General features: G+C 65.2%; 1 protein-coding gene across 43 annotated transcripts in view; it reads left to right on the plus strand.

Moving 5' to 3' along the window:
* The window catches only part of OBSCN (obscurin, cytoskeletal calmodulin and titin-interacting RhoGEF), a 174,023-nt gene that overhangs the window by 150,888 nt on the left and 6,295 nt on the right, over positions 1-16,840 (plus strand). For 41 of the 43 annotated variants that reach the window (XM_037739755.1, XM_037739768.1, XM_037739769.1 and 38 more), the window contains 15 exons: positions 5,719-5,904; positions 8,797-8,893; positions 9,219-9,343; positions 9,741-9,853; positions 10,055-10,223; positions 10,446-10,527; positions 10,603-10,803; positions 11,461-11,521; positions 11,932-12,009; positions 12,262-12,434; positions 12,628-12,654; positions 13,285-13,437; positions 13,514-13,559; positions 13,980-14,057; positions 14,278-16,240. In XM_037739755.1, the coding sequence (XP_037595683.1) occupies positions 5,719-5,904; positions 8,797-8,893; positions 9,219-9,343; positions 9,741-9,853; positions 10,055-10,223; positions 10,446-10,527; positions 10,603-10,803; positions 11,461-11,521; positions 11,932-12,009; positions 12,262-12,434; positions 12,628-12,654; positions 13,285-13,437; positions 13,514-13,559; positions 13,980-14,057; positions 14,278-16,240 (3,552 nt within the window). Of the gene's footprint in view, positions 1-2,867; positions 4,468-5,718; positions 5,905-8,796; positions 8,894-9,218; positions 9,344-9,740; positions 9,854-10,054; positions 10,224-10,445; positions 10,528-10,602; positions 10,804-11,460; positions 11,522-11,931; positions 12,010-12,261; positions 12,435-12,627; positions 12,655-13,284; positions 13,438-13,513; positions 13,560-13,979; positions 14,058-14,277; positions 16,241-16,840 lie in introns of those variants that run through there. The other 2 variants (XM_037739792.1, XM_017532028.2) reach the window with 1 other exon arrangement.

Genomic DNA, 16,840 nt, shown 5'->3' on the forward strand with positions numbered 1-16,840 from the left:
CCTCCGTGGTCCTCACCCTCTGACTGCCAGCACCGTGCAGGTACCCACAGACACTCCACACCTCACTGCCCTGTCCCCAGGCCCTCAGCGCCCTCTGTGGTCCCGCCGCCTGCAGAGTAGACTTGCTCCACACACTTCACAGGGGTTCAGCCGGGGTTTCCCCAGGAGCTAGGCCTGAGCTGCTTTCCTCAGTGGGCCGGAGACACGGTTCTAATAGCACCCCAGGATTTACGACAGTGCTGTCCAACAGAGCTTCCTGTGATGGACACGTTCTATATCTATGCTGTCCACTGCAGTAGCCGCCAGCCATGTGTGTCTGTGGAAGCATCTGGATTAAGTGTTCATTTTTGTTCAAGTTAATGTAGGCAGTGCAGTCATAGTGGACGGCACCCCCTTAGGGCCCTTAGAGGTCCCCGAGCCCCACGTTCCCCTCTGGAAGATGGGGAAACTCAAGTCCAGGGGAGAAAGGAGGTTAGCTCCAGGTGGCTAGTGACGAAGCCAGCGGAGACCCCCCCTCCCCAGGGCCATGCCCACCATCCCTTTCATCGTTCGGTACCTCCAGGATTTAGGAAAATCACACATGTTCCTACTGCAATAACATAAGAGGACCACAGCTGGGCGAGCCTACACAGCGCAGGGTTGGTTTTGACCTGCGTCATCCGAGAAGACTTCAAAAGGAGGGTGTGCAGGTGGGAGTGAGGGAAGAGCTTGCAAAAGCCAGGAGGCAGGAAAGATGGCGGCTTCCCAAGGCCAGATGGCTACAGAGCTTCAGGATGGGGAACCTTCGAGTCCCCAGGGCCTACAACCTCCGAAAGGGGCCTACAACCTCCTAAAGGGGCCTTCAGGTGGCCATATTATAGGGAAAGCCCGTTGCAGACATTTGCTGAGACCCTGGGTTCACCCCTCCTTGGCTTTCTCCCTCCCCCACTCCTGCAAGTTGCTCCGCTAATGGCACCCCACAACAGATGGGGCTGCCTGGGCGCTGCCGAGTACCCCATTCCTGGAGGCGTGCAGCCACGCCAGGGCCTGGCGTGGGTTAGTCCTAACATTTTGGCCCTTTGAGAACACCATCATCATCTACATTTTATGGATAAGAAAGTGGAGGAGCAGAGATGAAGCCCCCCACTGGCAAAGCTTCCGAGGCGACTCATGCCTCGGACCAGGGAGGACCAGCATACAGGCTTAGGAAGGCGGCCACCCTCCCCCTGCAAATAATCTGCCCTCAGCTGGACGAATGGAGCGAGACAGTGGCATAGGCCCAGCGTGGAACCCAAGGGCAGGCCCCCAGGGAGAGGCGCGGGGCGGGCAGTGGACCTGAGAGGGAGCAGGGCTCAGAGAGACCCCCTGCCGTGTTTGCGGCCACAGCACAGGATGCCCTGTGTCCTTGTGGGGGTGGCAGTGAGCCCAGCATTTGGGGATATTCAGGGGTCACCCCCCACCTGCCAGGCTGCACTCAGCTCACCACCCACATCTGCAGATTGGGCAACATGAGGTGAGCAGATGGCACGTGGCCTGGGCTCCCAGCAGCAGGCCGACTGCCCCAGAGCCTGGGCGAGACGGGAAGCAGGCTATGGGCGTGAGGCGGCCCCATCTCTGAGCCTCCGCCTCCCCGTTGGTTGGGTGGAAGCTCTCGCTCCGTCTGTAGCTGCCGAGGGCTGAGGGCGCGGAGCCCGTCATTGCCGGCACCCCGAGGGCTGCCCACACACCTCCAGCTCAGCCCTGGGAGCAGCTGCTTCTAGACGGAGCCCTGAGTTAGGCAAAAGCGCAACTGAACAAGAGACGCCACCTCGGAAAGACAGCTGTCACCTCACACATCACACCCCTCGTGCGAGTCTGAGGGAGGTGCAGGGCTGAGGGCAAGAGGAGAAGCAGGCAGGGAACCGAGAGGCGGCTGTCACCCAGCACCTTCTGCTTCTGCGTGTTACAGTTTGCCCTCAGGGCCCAGCAAGGTCACGGCACTGGGTGCTGGAGGAGGACCTGGGCTGGTGGCTGCGTGTCTCCCTCTTGACCCCAGGCAGATTTTTGAACCTCTTTGACCCTCTCTGTCCCCCATAAAGTGGGATCAGACCCTCTCCCTGGTTACTGCAGAGTCAGACACGAGAGCTTGCCGAGCTCCCGCCATTGCCCGTGCTCAGCCGCCCCTGCACGCACCCTGCCTCTGCCACTCCTTCCCAGCCCCAGGCACCGGGAGGGGCTTGTCCGAAGTCACGCAGCTCATTGTGGCCAAGCCAAGTCTGGAGCCAGGGACCCACCGTCGGCCTGCCTGGGGCCTTTCCGGGCCTCACTCTCGGACCCAAAAGGCCAGGAGAGCAGGTCACAGGCCAGGGTGCTGACAGCCTCCCAAATGTCAGCTCTCGGGGCCTGAGCTCGTTCTGCGTGGCCCCCCTTCCCGTGCCCCTGCGGCATGGGCTGTCCAGCCCATTCCTGGCCAAGAATTTTCAGGGCGGGCAGGCCCTGCCCTCAGAGTTGGCCCCGCTCTGTCCCCCATCACACAAAGCACAAAGCGTGCTGGTGGGATGGACCTGGAGGGGAGACTGGCACTGGGGCCACTGCAGTCAGGACGGGACCTGGTTTTTGGAGGCACTTGCCTGCGCGGCCTGGGCCTCCCCACTGCCCCGCCGTACGTCGCCGTGTTTGCGCACATCTGCACAGCAGAGCCTGAGGTTGGCCACATGGGGCCTTGCGCTGTTCCTTTGGTTCTATGGCAGGGGTGGGGGCTCCGCAGGCTGGGCTCACATGCATGTGTAAGAGTTCTTTGTGCACTGTCACCGCTCACTTGCTGGTTCAATAACCTGAGCTCTCACGCTGCCCTGGCAACCCTGGGCACTGTGCCCATCTTCTCTCGGGCCCTCTCCTCCCTCCCCCAGAGAAGAGACCATCACCACTGTGGTGAAGAGCCCGCGTGGCCGGAGACGATCCCCCAGCAAGTCCCCTTCCCGCTCGCCTTCTCGCTGCCCGGCCAGCTCGCTGAGGCCAGGCCTCCTGGCCCCCGACATGATGTACCTGTCAGGGGCTGGCCAGCCCCGCAGGCCAGAGGCAGAGCCGGTCCGGAAGCCCGTGGTGCCCACGCTGTATGTGACGGAGGCCGAGGCCCTCTCTCCAGCTCCGCCCGGGCTCTTGGGGTCCCAGCCCCAGTGGGTGGAGGTGGAGGAGACCATTGAGGTCCAGGTAAAGAAGACGGGCCCGCAGGCTGCGTCTCCCAGCAGAGAGGTGCCCAGGAGCTCGTCGGGGCATCTCTTCACGCTGCCTGGTGTGAAGCCAGGAGGCGACCCCAATTCCAACAACTCCAACAACAAGCTGCTGGCCCCAGAGACCCAGGGCACAGCCACTGTTGGCGCCAGGGAGCCCCTCGCCTTCCACGGGGATGCCAGGGGCAGTGTGGACTGGGCCGCTTCTGGCACGGACAGCCTGGAGCCAGAGGAGGCCGGCATCACCCCAGAGGACGAGCGCGCCATGGAAGAGCAAGGAGGGGAAGAGGGGGAAGATGCAGACACCTTCGTGACGGAGGAGCGCCGGGACACACACAGCCTTGGGGACCGTGACCCCAAGATCCTCACGCACAACGGCCGCGTGCTGACACTGGCTGACCTGGAGGACTACGTGCCTGGGGAAGGGGAGACCTTCCGCTGCGGCAGCCCTGGGCCTGGCACCCTTGACGACCCGCCCTGTGAGGTCTCGGTGATCCAGAGAGAGATCAGGGAGCCCACGGTGGGGCGGCCGGTGCTGCTCAGCGTGGGGCGTGCACCCCGTCTCCGAGGCCCTCTCGGCTTCTTTAGGCCTGTACCTCATGGGGCGTCGCCCCCGGGACCCCAGGTCCGTGGCCCCGAGCGCACCTCCTTCCTCCTGCGGGAGGCCCCGGCTGGGCCTGCGGGCGGCGCTCCCCAGACGCAGTCTTTCTGCACCCGCATCCAGCGCTCTGCAGGCAGCGGCCCGAGCAGCTTCACCACCGAGCTCTCCACCCAGACCGTCAACTTCGGGACAGTGGGGGAGACGGTCACCCTGCACATCTGCCCAGACAGGGATGGGGATGAGGCGGCGCGGCCCTGAGGCCGTGCCCCGGCAGCACCCCCGGGAGCCTGAGGGCCTCCCTGTCCCCAGCCAGGGCCCTTCCTACCTCACTCACCTCCAGTCAGGAGGGCCAAGTGGCACCTGCAGTGTCAGAGTGACGGGCTCAGAACCTTCACTCTGGGCTGTTTCTTGTCAGCCCGGTGGGAGCTCAGGGCTGTGACAATGCGTGTGGCCTTGGGGCACCTGCCCTGTTCCCACGGGGCCTAGTCTACTGTCCCACGCCGGCCCCAGCTGCCAGGCCTGGCCTGGCCTTGCCTCTCCTGCAGTCTTGGCGACTGAGACCCTTGGGTGGGCGCCTTCCAGCTCTGTGGGCCTCCTGGCCTTCTCTGCAGGGTGGACACGGGGTCTGTGTGTGGGCGGCAGCCCGTGTCTCTCAGCAAGAATAAAGCGGCTTCCTGCGCACCTGTCCGACTCTCCTTGCCTCTCGACTGGGCAGTCCTGGGTCCCCTCCACTTGCAGGCCTCGAGGGAGCCCCTACCCCTACCCTCACCAGCCCTCGAATGTAAAGTTCCTGGGGGGCCACCGACTGTGGGGTCCCCACCCGAGTGGACCTGCAGCAGCTGCTTCCCATCAGGGGCCGTGCAGCTGCCCACAGGGACACAGGTGTGGTCAGAACAGCCAATCACAGTCCTTCCCACATGCTGGGCACCAGGCAGGCCTTCCCCAGGCCTGGGCAGCCGTCCCGCATGCTGGGCACCAGGCAGGCCTTCCCCAGGCCTGGACAGCCAGGCAGTTGTCACGGAAGACGCCGGGGTGCGGTGACCCCATGGGATTCGGGCTGTCAGCATCAGGAGTCAACTTTGCTGTTTCTGGCTGGACAATTCCAGCACCAATAGAGGACGACCCTGAGCCCTCCAGCCCTGAGGCTGGCCGAGGGGTCCTGCCGGCCGCCTTGGGGTGGGGAGGAGGGTGCCCTGGCCCCGTAGAAAGCAGCCTGTCTCTCCTCTCCAGGCTGTCGGCTGGGGGTGCAGCAGGCGCTTGAGGATACAAACGAGGGTGGGTTGGGGCAGGTGACCTGCTGGACCCGCGTGCGAGGTGCCTGGGGGCTGGTGGCCAGGTCAGGTCGGGGGGAGGCTGCTGAGAGGGAGCTGCCAGTGGGGCTGTGCCCAGCAGGGCTCTGGAGGACTCTCTGGCCGCCAGCAAGGGGCCAGGTGGGGCGGCCGGGGCAGGGCGGTAGGCGGAGAGGAGGGCAGATTTGGGTCATGCCGTGGCCACCGGGACACCCACTGAATCCAAGCTTCCTCTAGATCTCGCCTTGGCATCAGACTGTGCCCAGGTTCAAGAAGAGGCCAGCTCTGGTCAGGGGGTTGTGATTAGTGGCAGAACCAGGGCCAGGCCCGGCAGCTTCCCAGAGGTGGTGACACTCTCCCGAAGGCACCTGGGGAGGACGGGCCTGAGCTTGCAGGGGCTCTAGGAAGAGGAAGCGCCTGCGGCAGCGTGGGTCTGCAGTTCCTTCCCCTCCCTGTCCCAGGCCTCCACCTCCAGGCAGCCTCCTGAGGGGTGTGGGTTGGGGGGCGGGGGGAGTCCAGTGTCGGCCTAGCTGGGCAGTCTCGAGAATGGGGACGGGGCTCCTGGAGCCCCCGCTGCAGGCTACAGCCATCCCGGACCCCTGGGCCTCAGCCCCTCTGCACTCATCTGCCTCTTCTACAGACACCACCCTGGAGAAAGCGGACCAGGAGGTCACATCCGTCCTGGAGAGACTGCTGGGCTCCAAGGTGCCAGGGCCCTCCACAGGGGACCTCACTGGCCCCGGCCCTGGCCCCTGCCCCGAGATGGCACCTGCACTCCAGGAAGCTGGCTCCCAGCCCCCAGTCACTGGAACTTCAGAGGCACCCGGTGAGGCCCAGACAGATGCCGACCACAAAGACCCCCAGGGGCTGACCCCAACCCTGACTACACCACGAGGGCTGCCCATCCCACGGGCATGAGACGCCAGGCCCCAGTGACCCCGACTTGGAACCCCAGTGGCTCCATGCACTGGGGGCTCCTGGGCAAAGCCTACCTCTTGCTTGGTCTCAGTTTCCCCATCTGAATCAAGGCACAGAATCGGTTCTGGAAGGTTCCTCCTGCTCTGAGTCTGTTCCAGAAGCCAGAGGCTTCCCATGGTTGGCCTGTGCTGGCCAATTCAGGTGCCCCGTGCTCCTCAGTGGACAGGAGGAGGGGGAGGGGTGTGAGAAAGGAGAGGAGGAGGGGAGAAGAGGGAGAGGAGGGAACAGAGGGTGAAAGGAGCAGATGGAGTACGGGCATCAGAAGCAGCCAGTGCCCCAGACAGACCAGACTGGCTGCTAGAGAGCCTGCTCTGTGTGTCACCCACGCCCCTTCCCCCAGGTATCCAGGGTCTGTTAACACCCACGCCCCTACCCCAGGTGTCGGGGGTCTGTTATCACCCATGCCCCTTCCCCCAGGTGTTCAGGGTCTGTTATCACCCACGCCCCTACCCCAGGTGTCGGGGGTCTGTTATCACCCACGCCCCTACCCCAGGTGTCGGGGGTCTGTTATCACCCACGCCCCTTCCCCCAGGTGTCCAGGGTCTGTTATCACCCAAGCCGCCTCCCCCAGGTGTCGGGGGTCTCTGTTATGGAGCACTTTAATGGCTGCTTTTTTTTGTCTTTGGGACGGAGTCTCGTTCTGTCACCCAGGCTGGAGTGCAGTGTGCAGGGGTGTGACCACGGCTCACTGCAGCCTCAACCTCCTAGGTTTAAGCGATTCTGTCATGTCAGCCTCCCAGGTAGCTGGGACTACAGGTGTGTGCCCCCATGCCTGGCTAGTTTTATTTTGGGGTAGAGATGGGGTCTTGCTGTGCTGCCCAGGCTGCTCTCAAACTCCTGGGCTCAAGACATTCTCCTGCCTCAGCTTCCCAAAGAGCTGGGATTACAGGTGTGAGCCTGGCCCAGCCCTGGTCTCGCTCCAGCCTGGTCCTCAGGTCTCCGATCAAGGACCTGTTCTTAAAGGGACAGATGATGCATCTGGGGAAACTGAGGGCTGGGTTGTGGGGAGCTCATCCCAGGCCCTGCTGCTCACTGCAGGTGGAGCCAGGTGTTCAGACCCCGCCTGCAGGAGCACCCAGCTCTCCCAGCTGGAGGTCTGCGCCACATGGGTGCAGCCAGGCAGGAAGCCATGAGGCCGCGGGCAGGATGGCAGCCAGGCTCCTCCCCGCCCCCACCCCGTCGAGCGTCCTCTGCACCCTGCCTGTGTGTGCTTCTCGGTCCATGCCCTCCTCCCCATCTGGTCCAGCCCCTGCCTTGGTCATCTTCACACAAAGGACCGTCCCAGCCATGTGTACCGTGTCCCACCTGCTGTGGTCACCCCACCCATCTTGCTGGGCCTTACTTCATGCACCCTCCCCAGCCACCCCTACCTGGTCCCATCACCTCGGAGAAAGGCCATCTGGCTAGAGCCAAGCAGGGTGACACCTCCGGGGCGCAGTGCCCTCCCCAAGGACTGCACGGGGCAGCCCCCACCATGGTCTCATGCTTCCTGCCCTGAGTAGACTCCAGTCAGCACTTCCAACAGTCTCACAGTCCACATGCTGCCACTGTGACCTCCCCAGGGCCAGGGGGCATAGGGTTCGGGGCAAGCAGGCCACTTCCACTAGTGAGATGAGAGGGCCGGCCCCTTGGGTCTGCTTCCCCCCAGCAGGCACGGAAGCCCCCAGGCCTTCAGCAAGCACAGGCTCCTCCCTCCAGCTGCCTGGGCACTGCGGGGTGTCCTGCTGGGTCCCACCTTGGTGAGCATTTGCTCAGTGCGTCCATCATGGGGCTGGCTGGACGCAGGGCCTGGCCCAGGAGAAGGGGCATGGCGTCCCTCTCACTCTGGAAGTGGTCACTTATTTTCCTGGCCTGTCATCCTTCCCCCGCAGAGACTGAGGGCTGGTGCCCGCAGGGGAGGGACAGGCAGGCCGAGGCTGGGGCGGGGGTCTGGGAGGACTGGCTCTGGTCCTCACTCTCCCTCTGCCGCTTGGGCACCAGGGGCACAGGGGCTGAGCAGACCACCCCACCCGGGTGCTGCTTGGACTGGCAGATCGCAGGCTCCCTCCCAGGCCTGACGCTCGTTCACTCTGCCCGATGCCACTGAAGAGTGGGCACGAGTTGGCCTGCTCCGCCCACAACCCCACCTGTCCTGCCCATGGCCAGCGCCCTTCCCACTTGCCCGCCTGCCCGAAGCTCCGGTGTACCCGAGTCCTATGGCCTCCTGCGCTGCCTGCGCCACCGCCCGGGGCTGTCCCCAGCCCCACTCCTCTACCCGGTCCACCCTGGGGGCCTCCTGTCCTCTACCTGGCAGCCGGGTGGAGCGGCGTTGAGGGCCCTGCCTGTGGCCTCTGGGCAGCCCACGGGGCGACGCCCTGACCCTCTGGGTCCTGCCCACCATCTCTTGTGCGCTAGGAACTGTTGAATGCCCCTGCACCCACGGTGCTGAGACACCGCCGCCTGCCCTGCCTGGCTGTCAGGGAGTGTTCTGGAGGGCAGAGGCCACGGCATCCAGCTGTCAGCCTGACGGGTGGGCAGGGGCCTCAGGGCTGGTGGTGCCAGCCCAGAAGTGGAGGGTGTCTGGCACGTGGGCTCTGCAGGGTGGCAACTGCACGTGCTTGAGCTGTGGGCTGGGGACTGGGGTTGGGGCTCAGGGCCCCTGGAACCCAACGCTCTGCCTGGGCTCGCCGAGCCTGGGATGATGAGGACCTGCTACAGGCACCGCCCAGGCTCCCTCTCATGAGGCCTCATCTCCCAGCAGCCGGGCCCCCGAGGATGCCACAGCCCCTCCTCCACGAAGCCCCAGAGCAGGAGCCCAAGGCCCGTGCCAGAGCCCAGGAGCGGACTGTGCCCATTCGGTAACCTCCCCAGACTGCCGGGTCCTGCATCGGGGCCAACCCCCAGGGGACATCCCAGGGCAGGCAGGGAGGGCATGTGAGCATGAGGTACCGGGTGGCCTCCCAGCCCTCACTACACTCCCTGCCAGCAGCCACCTCACGCAGGGCAGGGCAGGGAGGAGAGGCTATCCTAGGAACAAGAGGTGAGAGGTGTGGGGGCTAGGCCCCGTCTGCATCTCATCCCAGAGAGGCTCTGCTGCAGCCCCTCCGAGTGTTGGTGGTGAGCAGGGGCCCCCCCATCCCATCGGAAAGCCTGGCTGAGCCTCACTCCGCTTCCTAATCCTAGGATGGAGGGCACAGCCTGGTCCGGGGCAGGCACAGGGGAGCTGCTCTGGGACGTCCACAGCCACGTGGTCACAGAGACCATGCAGAGGACCTACACATACCGGGCCGTGGACACGCGCACCGCACGTACGGGGCTGGGCCCAGAGGGTTATGAGTGTGATTCCCTGCCCCTGCCCAGTGCTGGGGGCATCTGTACAGCTGCAGAGGCCACCCAGCATGTCCCGGCCTGCCCCAGCCTGGGAGCCCCACATTCCGCCTCACTGTGTTCCCTCAGAGGGGCCGGGACCCTCTGCCGGGGAGAGGCAAGTGGTGGTGAATGTGGTGTCCATAGGACCCCGTCCCTGCGCACGCAGCAGAGGCAGTGAGCTCTGCTGGCCCCGCAGCTCCTCCTGATCACCCGGCCCACCAAGGTCAGAATAGGGTGCTGCTGCCCACAGTGTATCTCAGGACCACTGACCACCCAGGCATGGTGAGCCGTGGCTGGCACCCAGGGGTCTCCATGGTTCCCTCCCTGCCCTTCCAGGGCCCCCATCCATGCAGGTGACCATCGAGGATGTGCAGGCGCAGACAGGTGGCGCGGCCCAATTCCAGGCTGTCATTGAGGGCGACCCACAGCCCACAGTGGCCTGGTACAAGGTAGGAGCAGCTCCAGGTGGGTGAGATTCGGGGATGGCCCTGGGAGCTGGGGAGCCCAGGGGAGGGAGTTCAGTCCACACTGTGCACTTCCCCCGACATCCCCTCCACACTGGATGTGCATCGGAAGCACTCTCAGTGAAGAGCAGGGGGTGGGGTCCCCCAGGTGGGCTGACGGCAGCCCTGCTGGTCCTGTGCCTCCAGGACAGCATCCAGCTGGTGGACAGCGCCCGGCTTAGCCAGCAGCAGGAAGGCACCACGTACTCCCTGGTGCTGAGGGATGTGTCCTCAAAGGACGCCGGCGTCTACACGTGCCTGGCCCAAAACGCCGGCGGCCAGGTGCTCTGCAAGGCAGAGTTGTTGGTGCTTGGGGGTGAGTTGGCCGACCCCTCCCACACCCCAGGCTTTGTAGATGGGCTGGACAGGTACAGGTCTCAGCTCCACAGGGTAACCTCTCTTCCCACGGGTGTTCCTGGATGAGTGTGGTCCCACAGTCTTGGGTCCAGGGAGCCCCTCCCATTAACACCACAGCACTGGGCTCCGTGGGGATCCGGGTGGTCACCTTTGCCCATCCCAGCCGCTTCCCACTCCTTAGGGGACAGTGAGCTGGACTCGGAGAAGCAAAGCCCGCGGAGGAGGCTGCACTCCTTCTATGAGGTCAAGGAGGAGATCGGAAGGTAGGGCCCGGCCCCCTTTCCCCTGGACTGCTGACGGCCTGGGCCGCTGGGGCTCCCTCACTCCCTCCTTCCTAGGGGCGTGTTTGGCTTCGTGAAGAGAGTACAGCACAAAGGAAACAAGATCTCCTGTGCTGCCAAGTTCATCCCCCTGCGGAGCAGAACTCGGGCCCAGGCGTACAGGGAGCGAGACATCCTGGCCACGCTGAGCCACCCGCTGGTCACAGGGCTGCTGGACCAGTTTGAGACCCGCAAGACCCTCATCCTCGTTCTGGAGCTGTATCCTGCCCTCAGCCCCTGGGAGGGCTTGAGCAGGGGCTGGCCGGGGCTCGGAGGAGCCATGTGCACAGCATCCCCTACCGGGCTGGGAATTTGTGGGGAGTCTTCTGTTCCATGGGGCAGTGACTGGAGTCCCCTGGGGGTGCTGTGGCCAGCTGGCCCTGATGACCTGACGCCCTCGACAGGGATGGTGGGGGTTCTCTCCCACTGTGCAGATAGCCTTACAGAGAAAGGAGCTGCCTGGCCAGGCTACTCTGGGGTTCACCCCACCACCCACGGAGCCTGGTCTTGGGGTTACCTTTGGTGCTCTTGACAGGCTGTCAGCAGGACACAGCCTCCCGCCACGAGTCGGCATCCTCTTCAACGGGAGAGGGTACTGGATGGGCTCTGTGCAGAGTGGACAGCATGTCCCCTCCCACCGCGCAGTGGGTGGCCTCGGTCCCCAGGGTCAGCCTGCAGCCCCTCCCTCTCCTCAGGACTGGGTGTCATCTGGTGCTCAGCAGGGTCCTGCCCCACCCTCCTCAACCCTGAGCATCACCGCACTGCCCCCAGAGATCAGACGTGCCCGCAGTCCTGGCCTCCTCATTGTGAGTGTGGGTGTCCAGGAGCAGGCAGGTTTCAGCCCCACAAGCCTGCTTTTCCTTGATGGGATCCCAGGTGCTCATCTGAGGAGCTGCTGGACCGCCTGTTCAGGAAGGGCGTAGTCACAGAAGCCGAGGTGACAGGGCAGCTGCCCACCACTGCCCCAGCCACACACCCTGCCCCAGCCCCCGCTCAGACAGCAGTCCCTGCAGCCCCAGCCCCAGCCATAGCCCTCCCCGGCTCAGAGGCCTCTGGGGCTCCCTAGGGCCTCCGGGCTCTTGACCCCTCGGTTGGACTTCACAGGCCCCGCCACCCCACCTCACCTGGCCAGCCCTGCCCTCCTCTCCCCTGCTGAGGGTCATGAGTCCACTGTGTCCTCCCCGCCTTTGAGGGATCCCCTGGCTTAGGGGCACACAGGGCCCAGGAGGGCTTTGCACATCAGCCGCTGAAGCCAGGAGGCAGCTGGGCGTGAAGTGGAGAGGGAGGCTGGGGCGGGGCTCCCGCCTGAACAGCAGCCCCACACGAAGACGTTAAAATCTGTCGCAGGTCAAGGTCTACATCCAGCAGCTGGCGGAGGGGCTGCACTACCTGCACAGCCACGGCGTCCTCCACCTGGACATAAAGGTCCGTGTGTCCCCACCCCTGCACTCCAGGCCTCACCGAGGGCTTGCTTGTCTCCACAGATGGGGAACTCACCACCTCCCGGCAGTCCTTTCAAGTGGGCGTGGCTCTAGTGGAGCAGAGGCTGTCCTCAAATGGCTGCACTGGGTGCACCCCACCTGCCCCCCAGGCCTCTGAGTGTCCCCGGCAGGCCCAGCAGCCCCAGGAGTCGCCCCCTTAGGGCATGGCCCTCACTCACGCCCAACTCTCCCACAGCCCCCTAACATCCTGATGCTGCATCCTGCCCGGGAAGACATTAAAATCTGCGACTTCGGCTTCGCGCAGAGCATCACCCCGGCAGAGCCGCAGTTCAGCCAGTACGGCTCCCCTGAGTTCGTCTCCCCCGAGATCATCCAGCAGACCCCTGTGAGCGAGGCCTCTGACATCTGGTGAGTCAGCAGCCAGTTCCCACGGCCAGCTGGGCCCTCCCCTCCACCCCGGGGAGGCAGCAGGCAGTCTACTGGGCAGCCGGGGGGTCCTCCCTGAACCCAGCTCCTCCTCCAGCCCTGGGCTCTCCCCTTCCCTGTGTGTGTGCCTCTTACCTGCGGGCCTGGGGTGACAGTGTGTGGTTCTGTCTTGCAGGGCCATGGGTGTCATCTCCTACCTCAGGTGAGCAGAGCCCTGCCCCATCAGCCGCCTCCTCCAAAGCTGACCCGAGGCCCCTCCCCTGCAGGCCCACGGAAGGCACGCGCACCGCAGGCTGCTCCCCAGATCAGAGACCGAGACCCAAGGGGCAGCTATCTTGGGAACAGGCAGTCAGCCAACCCTGATAAGAGCTTTCTGCCCAGAGTATCTCAAACACCCCGTCATCAGAGGGCTGTGCCAGGTCACGAGGCAGGCAGGACGCTGCCCTGTAGGACTAGGGGTGGTCCAGCAGCCCCTCACGACGGCCACTGCAGCCCTGAGAATGAGGGTGGAATAGACTGAGCCTGGATCCTCATTTCAGACTGAGGCTGGTGCCACCCAGGCTGACCCTAGATCTCTGCCCCAGCCTGAGCCTGGATCCCTACCTCAGACTAAGGCTGGTGTCCACCAAAGCTGACTCTAGATCCCTTCTGCAACCTGAGCGCAGATACTCACTCCAGGCTCGGCCTGGGTCCTTGGTCCAAGCTGAGGCTGGATCTCTCTGGGCAGCTCAGAGAAACTTGCCGGGACTCTCAGAGCTAGATGGGAGTGGGGCTAAGAGCCCCTCCACAGTCAGGGCTGCCTCTGAGAGCCAGGCCTTCCCTCTGCCTTCAGCCTGACCTGCTCGTCCCCGTTTGCCGGCGAGAGTGACCGTGCCACCCTCCTGAATGTCCTGGAGGGACGTGTGTCATGGAGCAGCCCCATGGCTGCCCACCTCAGTGAAGACGCCAAGGACTTCATCAAGGCTGCGTTGCAGAGGGCCCCGAGGTGAGTGCAAGCCTGGCTTCTCCCACCCCGGGGGCAGCTGACCACCTGGCCCTTCCTGAGCCTTCTCTCCCCACAGGGCCCGGCCCAGTGCAGCCCAGTGCCTCTCCCATCCCTGGTTCCTGGTGAGTACTGGGCTCAGCCCCACACCATGCAGGGGGCACCTGAGGCCAGCAGGGGCAGGGCCTCTGGGCCACGGGGTGAGTGAGCACAGAACTGTAGCGTAGCCCAGCCTCTGCCCAGCCCCTGCCCAGCCCAGAGGACCTCTGTCCCCGTGCATCTGTGAGAGACCCCCAGCCCCTAGCAGGAAGCAAGGAGAACTTCGAGGAGCTCTGGGACAGGGGAACGTTCATTGCCTCTGGCCTTTGCCACCTGCCCCACCTGGACATGTGGGGTGAGGGTGGTGCTGTCCTGGATCCAGGGGATCCCAGGGCTCAGGCTGTGCTAGCCACCCAACCCCTCCCCGGCAGGGCTTCCACCATGGGAGGGGCCCATCAGAGCACCAGGGTCTCCCTGCCATGTGGCTGCCCACTTCCGTCCCCTAGAAATCCATGCCTGCCGAGGAGGCCCACTTCATCAACACCAAGCAGCTCAAGTTCCTCCTGGCCCGAAGCCGCTGGCAGGTGAGCCCCCCCTGCCCTAGCAGGGACCAGTGAAGGGGAAACCGAGGCCCCACAGGGCTGGCCATGCAGCTGGGAGTGTGGGAAGCGGGGAACTGGGGCTGGGCTCCTCTGAGCGCACTGAAAGGAGGGAGGAGTCATCCACTGGGCACAGCGGGGTGGGCAGAGGACCCGGAGCTCCTGGGCCCCCCAGCTGATGCGCACTGCCCCCATGCGGCCCCAGCGTTCCTTGATGAGCTACAAGTCCATCCTGGTCATGCGCTCCATCCCTGAGCTGCTACAGGGCGCGCCCGACAGCCCCTCCCTCGGCGTGGCCCGGCACCTCCGCACAGACGCTGCTGGCTCCTCCAGTTCCTCCTCCTCCTCCGACAATGAGCTCGCCCCGTTTGCCCGGGCCAAGTCGCTGCCACCCTCCCCGGTGACACACTCACCGCTGCTGCACCCCCGGGGCTTCCTGCGGCCCTCGGCCAGCCTGCCTGAGGAGGCCGAGGCCCCTGGTCCGCCCGCGTTGCCCGAGGGTGCTGGGCCACCAGCAGCCCAGGGCTGTGTGCCCCGGCACAGCGTCATCCGAAGCCTGTTCTACCAGCAGGCAGGTGAGGGCCCCGAGCGCCGGGCCCTGGCCTCAGAGACCAGGCGGCACCCAGCCCGGCGGCGGCACCTGCTGAAGGGCGGGTACATCGCGGGGGTGCTGCCGGGCCTGCGAGAGCCGCTGATGGAGTACCGTTCGCTGGAGGAGGAGGCCGCCAGGGAGGAGCAGGCCACCCTCCTGGCCAAAGCTCCCTCCTTTGAGACCGCCCTCCGGCTGCCTGCCCCTGGCACCCACTCGGTCCCTGGCCGCAGCCGCTCCCTGGAACATGACCCTCTGAGCACCCACCACCCCTCCCTGGGGGCCTGTGGTGAGGCACAGCAACTGCCTCCAGCCCCCTCCAGTGGGGGCCCTGCCAGGGACATGGGGCACCCTCAAGGCTCTGAGCAGCTTCTGTCCACTGGAGGCCACTCAGGCACTGCTCAGCCAGAGGGGCCATCCCTGGACAGCCCTTTGGGGCAGCCGGCCCCTTTCTGTCACCCCAAGCAGGGTTCTGGCCCCCAGGAGGGCTGCAGCCCCCACTGGGCACTTGCCCCACACCCTCCCAGCTCCTTCCCTCCAGGATCTTGTGAAGAGGCCACCTCAGTACCCTCAAGCCACCTCCTGGGACAGCCTGAGGCACCCCCTGCCCCAGCCCAAGCAAGCCCCCTGCTAGACTCTAAGATGGGGCCGAAACCCAGCCCCTGCAGTTCCCCAGGGCCAGCCCCCCAGGCGAGCTCTTCCCAAGTGAGCTCCCACAGGATGGGCTCCCCGCAGGTGGGTGCAGAGCCTGGCCCCTCCCTGGATGCTGAGGGCTGGTCCCAGGAGGCTGAGGATCTCTCACCCACCCTGCATCGGCCTCAGGAGCAGGCCACCACGCGGAAATTCTCCCTGGGGCATCATGGGGGCTATGCCGGCGTGGCTGGCTATGGCACCTTTGCCTTCGGCGGGGATGCGGGAGGCATGCTGGGGCAAGGACCCATGTGGGCCAGGATGGCCTGGGCTGTGTCCCAGTCCTCGGAGGAGCAGGAGGAGGCTAGGGCTGAGAGCCTGCCGCCCCAGGCCAGTCCAAGGCCCATGCCTGAGGCCGGCAGGACTCCCTCCAGGACCTCTCTAGAGCCCACCCCATGGGAGGACACCGGGCAGGTCTCCCTGGTCCAGATCCGGGACCTGTCAGGTGACACAGAGGCGGCCGACACAGTATCCTTGGACATTTCCGAGGTAGACCCTGCCTACCTCAACCTCTCGGACCTGTACGACATCAAGTACCTCCCGTTCGAGTTTATGATCTTCAGGAAAGTCCCCAAGCCGGCTCAGCCACAGCCACCCTCGCCCAGGGCTGAGGAGGAGCTGGCTGAGATCCCAGAGCCTGAGTGGCTCTGGCCAGGCAAACTGGGCCCCCAGGCGGGCCTGGAGATCACGGAGGGGCCAGAGGACGTGGAGGCGCTGCTGGCGGAGGCTGCCGCGGGCAGGAAGCGCAAGTGGATCTCACCGTCTCGCGGCCTCTTCCGCCTCCCTGGGAGGCACCTGCCGCTGGCCGAGCCGTCGGAGCTGGGGCTGCGTGAGAAAGTGAAGGCCTCCATGGAGCACATCTCCCGGATCCTGAAGGGCAGGCCGGAAGGTGACCCCTCACCCCTCACCCCACCCACCCCACCCCAGGCGTCCTGCATGCCCAGGGCCCCCATTCTGCACCTGGGTGATGGCAGGAGGCCCTCGTGGTGCCCACCAGGGTCCAGGTACCTCCCACACCTCCTGTCCCTGCCTCAGGGCTCTGAATCTTGGGGTCACCTCTGCAGCCCTGACACCCCTCCCCATGGGGCAGCTGAGACCCAGCCCTGGAACCTAACATAGCTGTGGAGGCCTGGGGAGGCTGAAGGTGGGGTGCCCCTGGGGAGAGAATCAAAGGGGCCAGAGTATTCCTGAATCAGATCATCCCAACCCCAGAGTCCTCCTGACTGGCCCCAGACCCTCCCTGCCCCAGATACCCCGACACTGGACCCCCCTGACCCCAGACTCCTCCTGGCTGGCCCCAGACCCTCCCTGCCCCAGACACCCCGACACTGCACCCCCCCGACCCCAGAGTCCTCCTGACTGGCCCCAGACCCTCCCTGCCCCGGACACCCCGACACTGGACCCCCCCGACCCCAGAGTCCTCCTGACTGGCCCCAGACCCTCCCTGCCCCAGACACCCCGACACTGGACCCCCCCAACCCCAGAGTCC

This window comes from Cebus imitator, unplaced genomic scaffold, assembly GCF_001604975.1.
Source record: "Cebus imitator isolate Cc_AM_T3 unplaced genomic scaffold, Cebus_imitator-1.0 Scaffold75, whole genome shotgun sequence".
NCBI lineage: Eukaryota > Metazoa > Chordata > Mammalia > Primates > Cebidae > Cebus > Cebus imitator.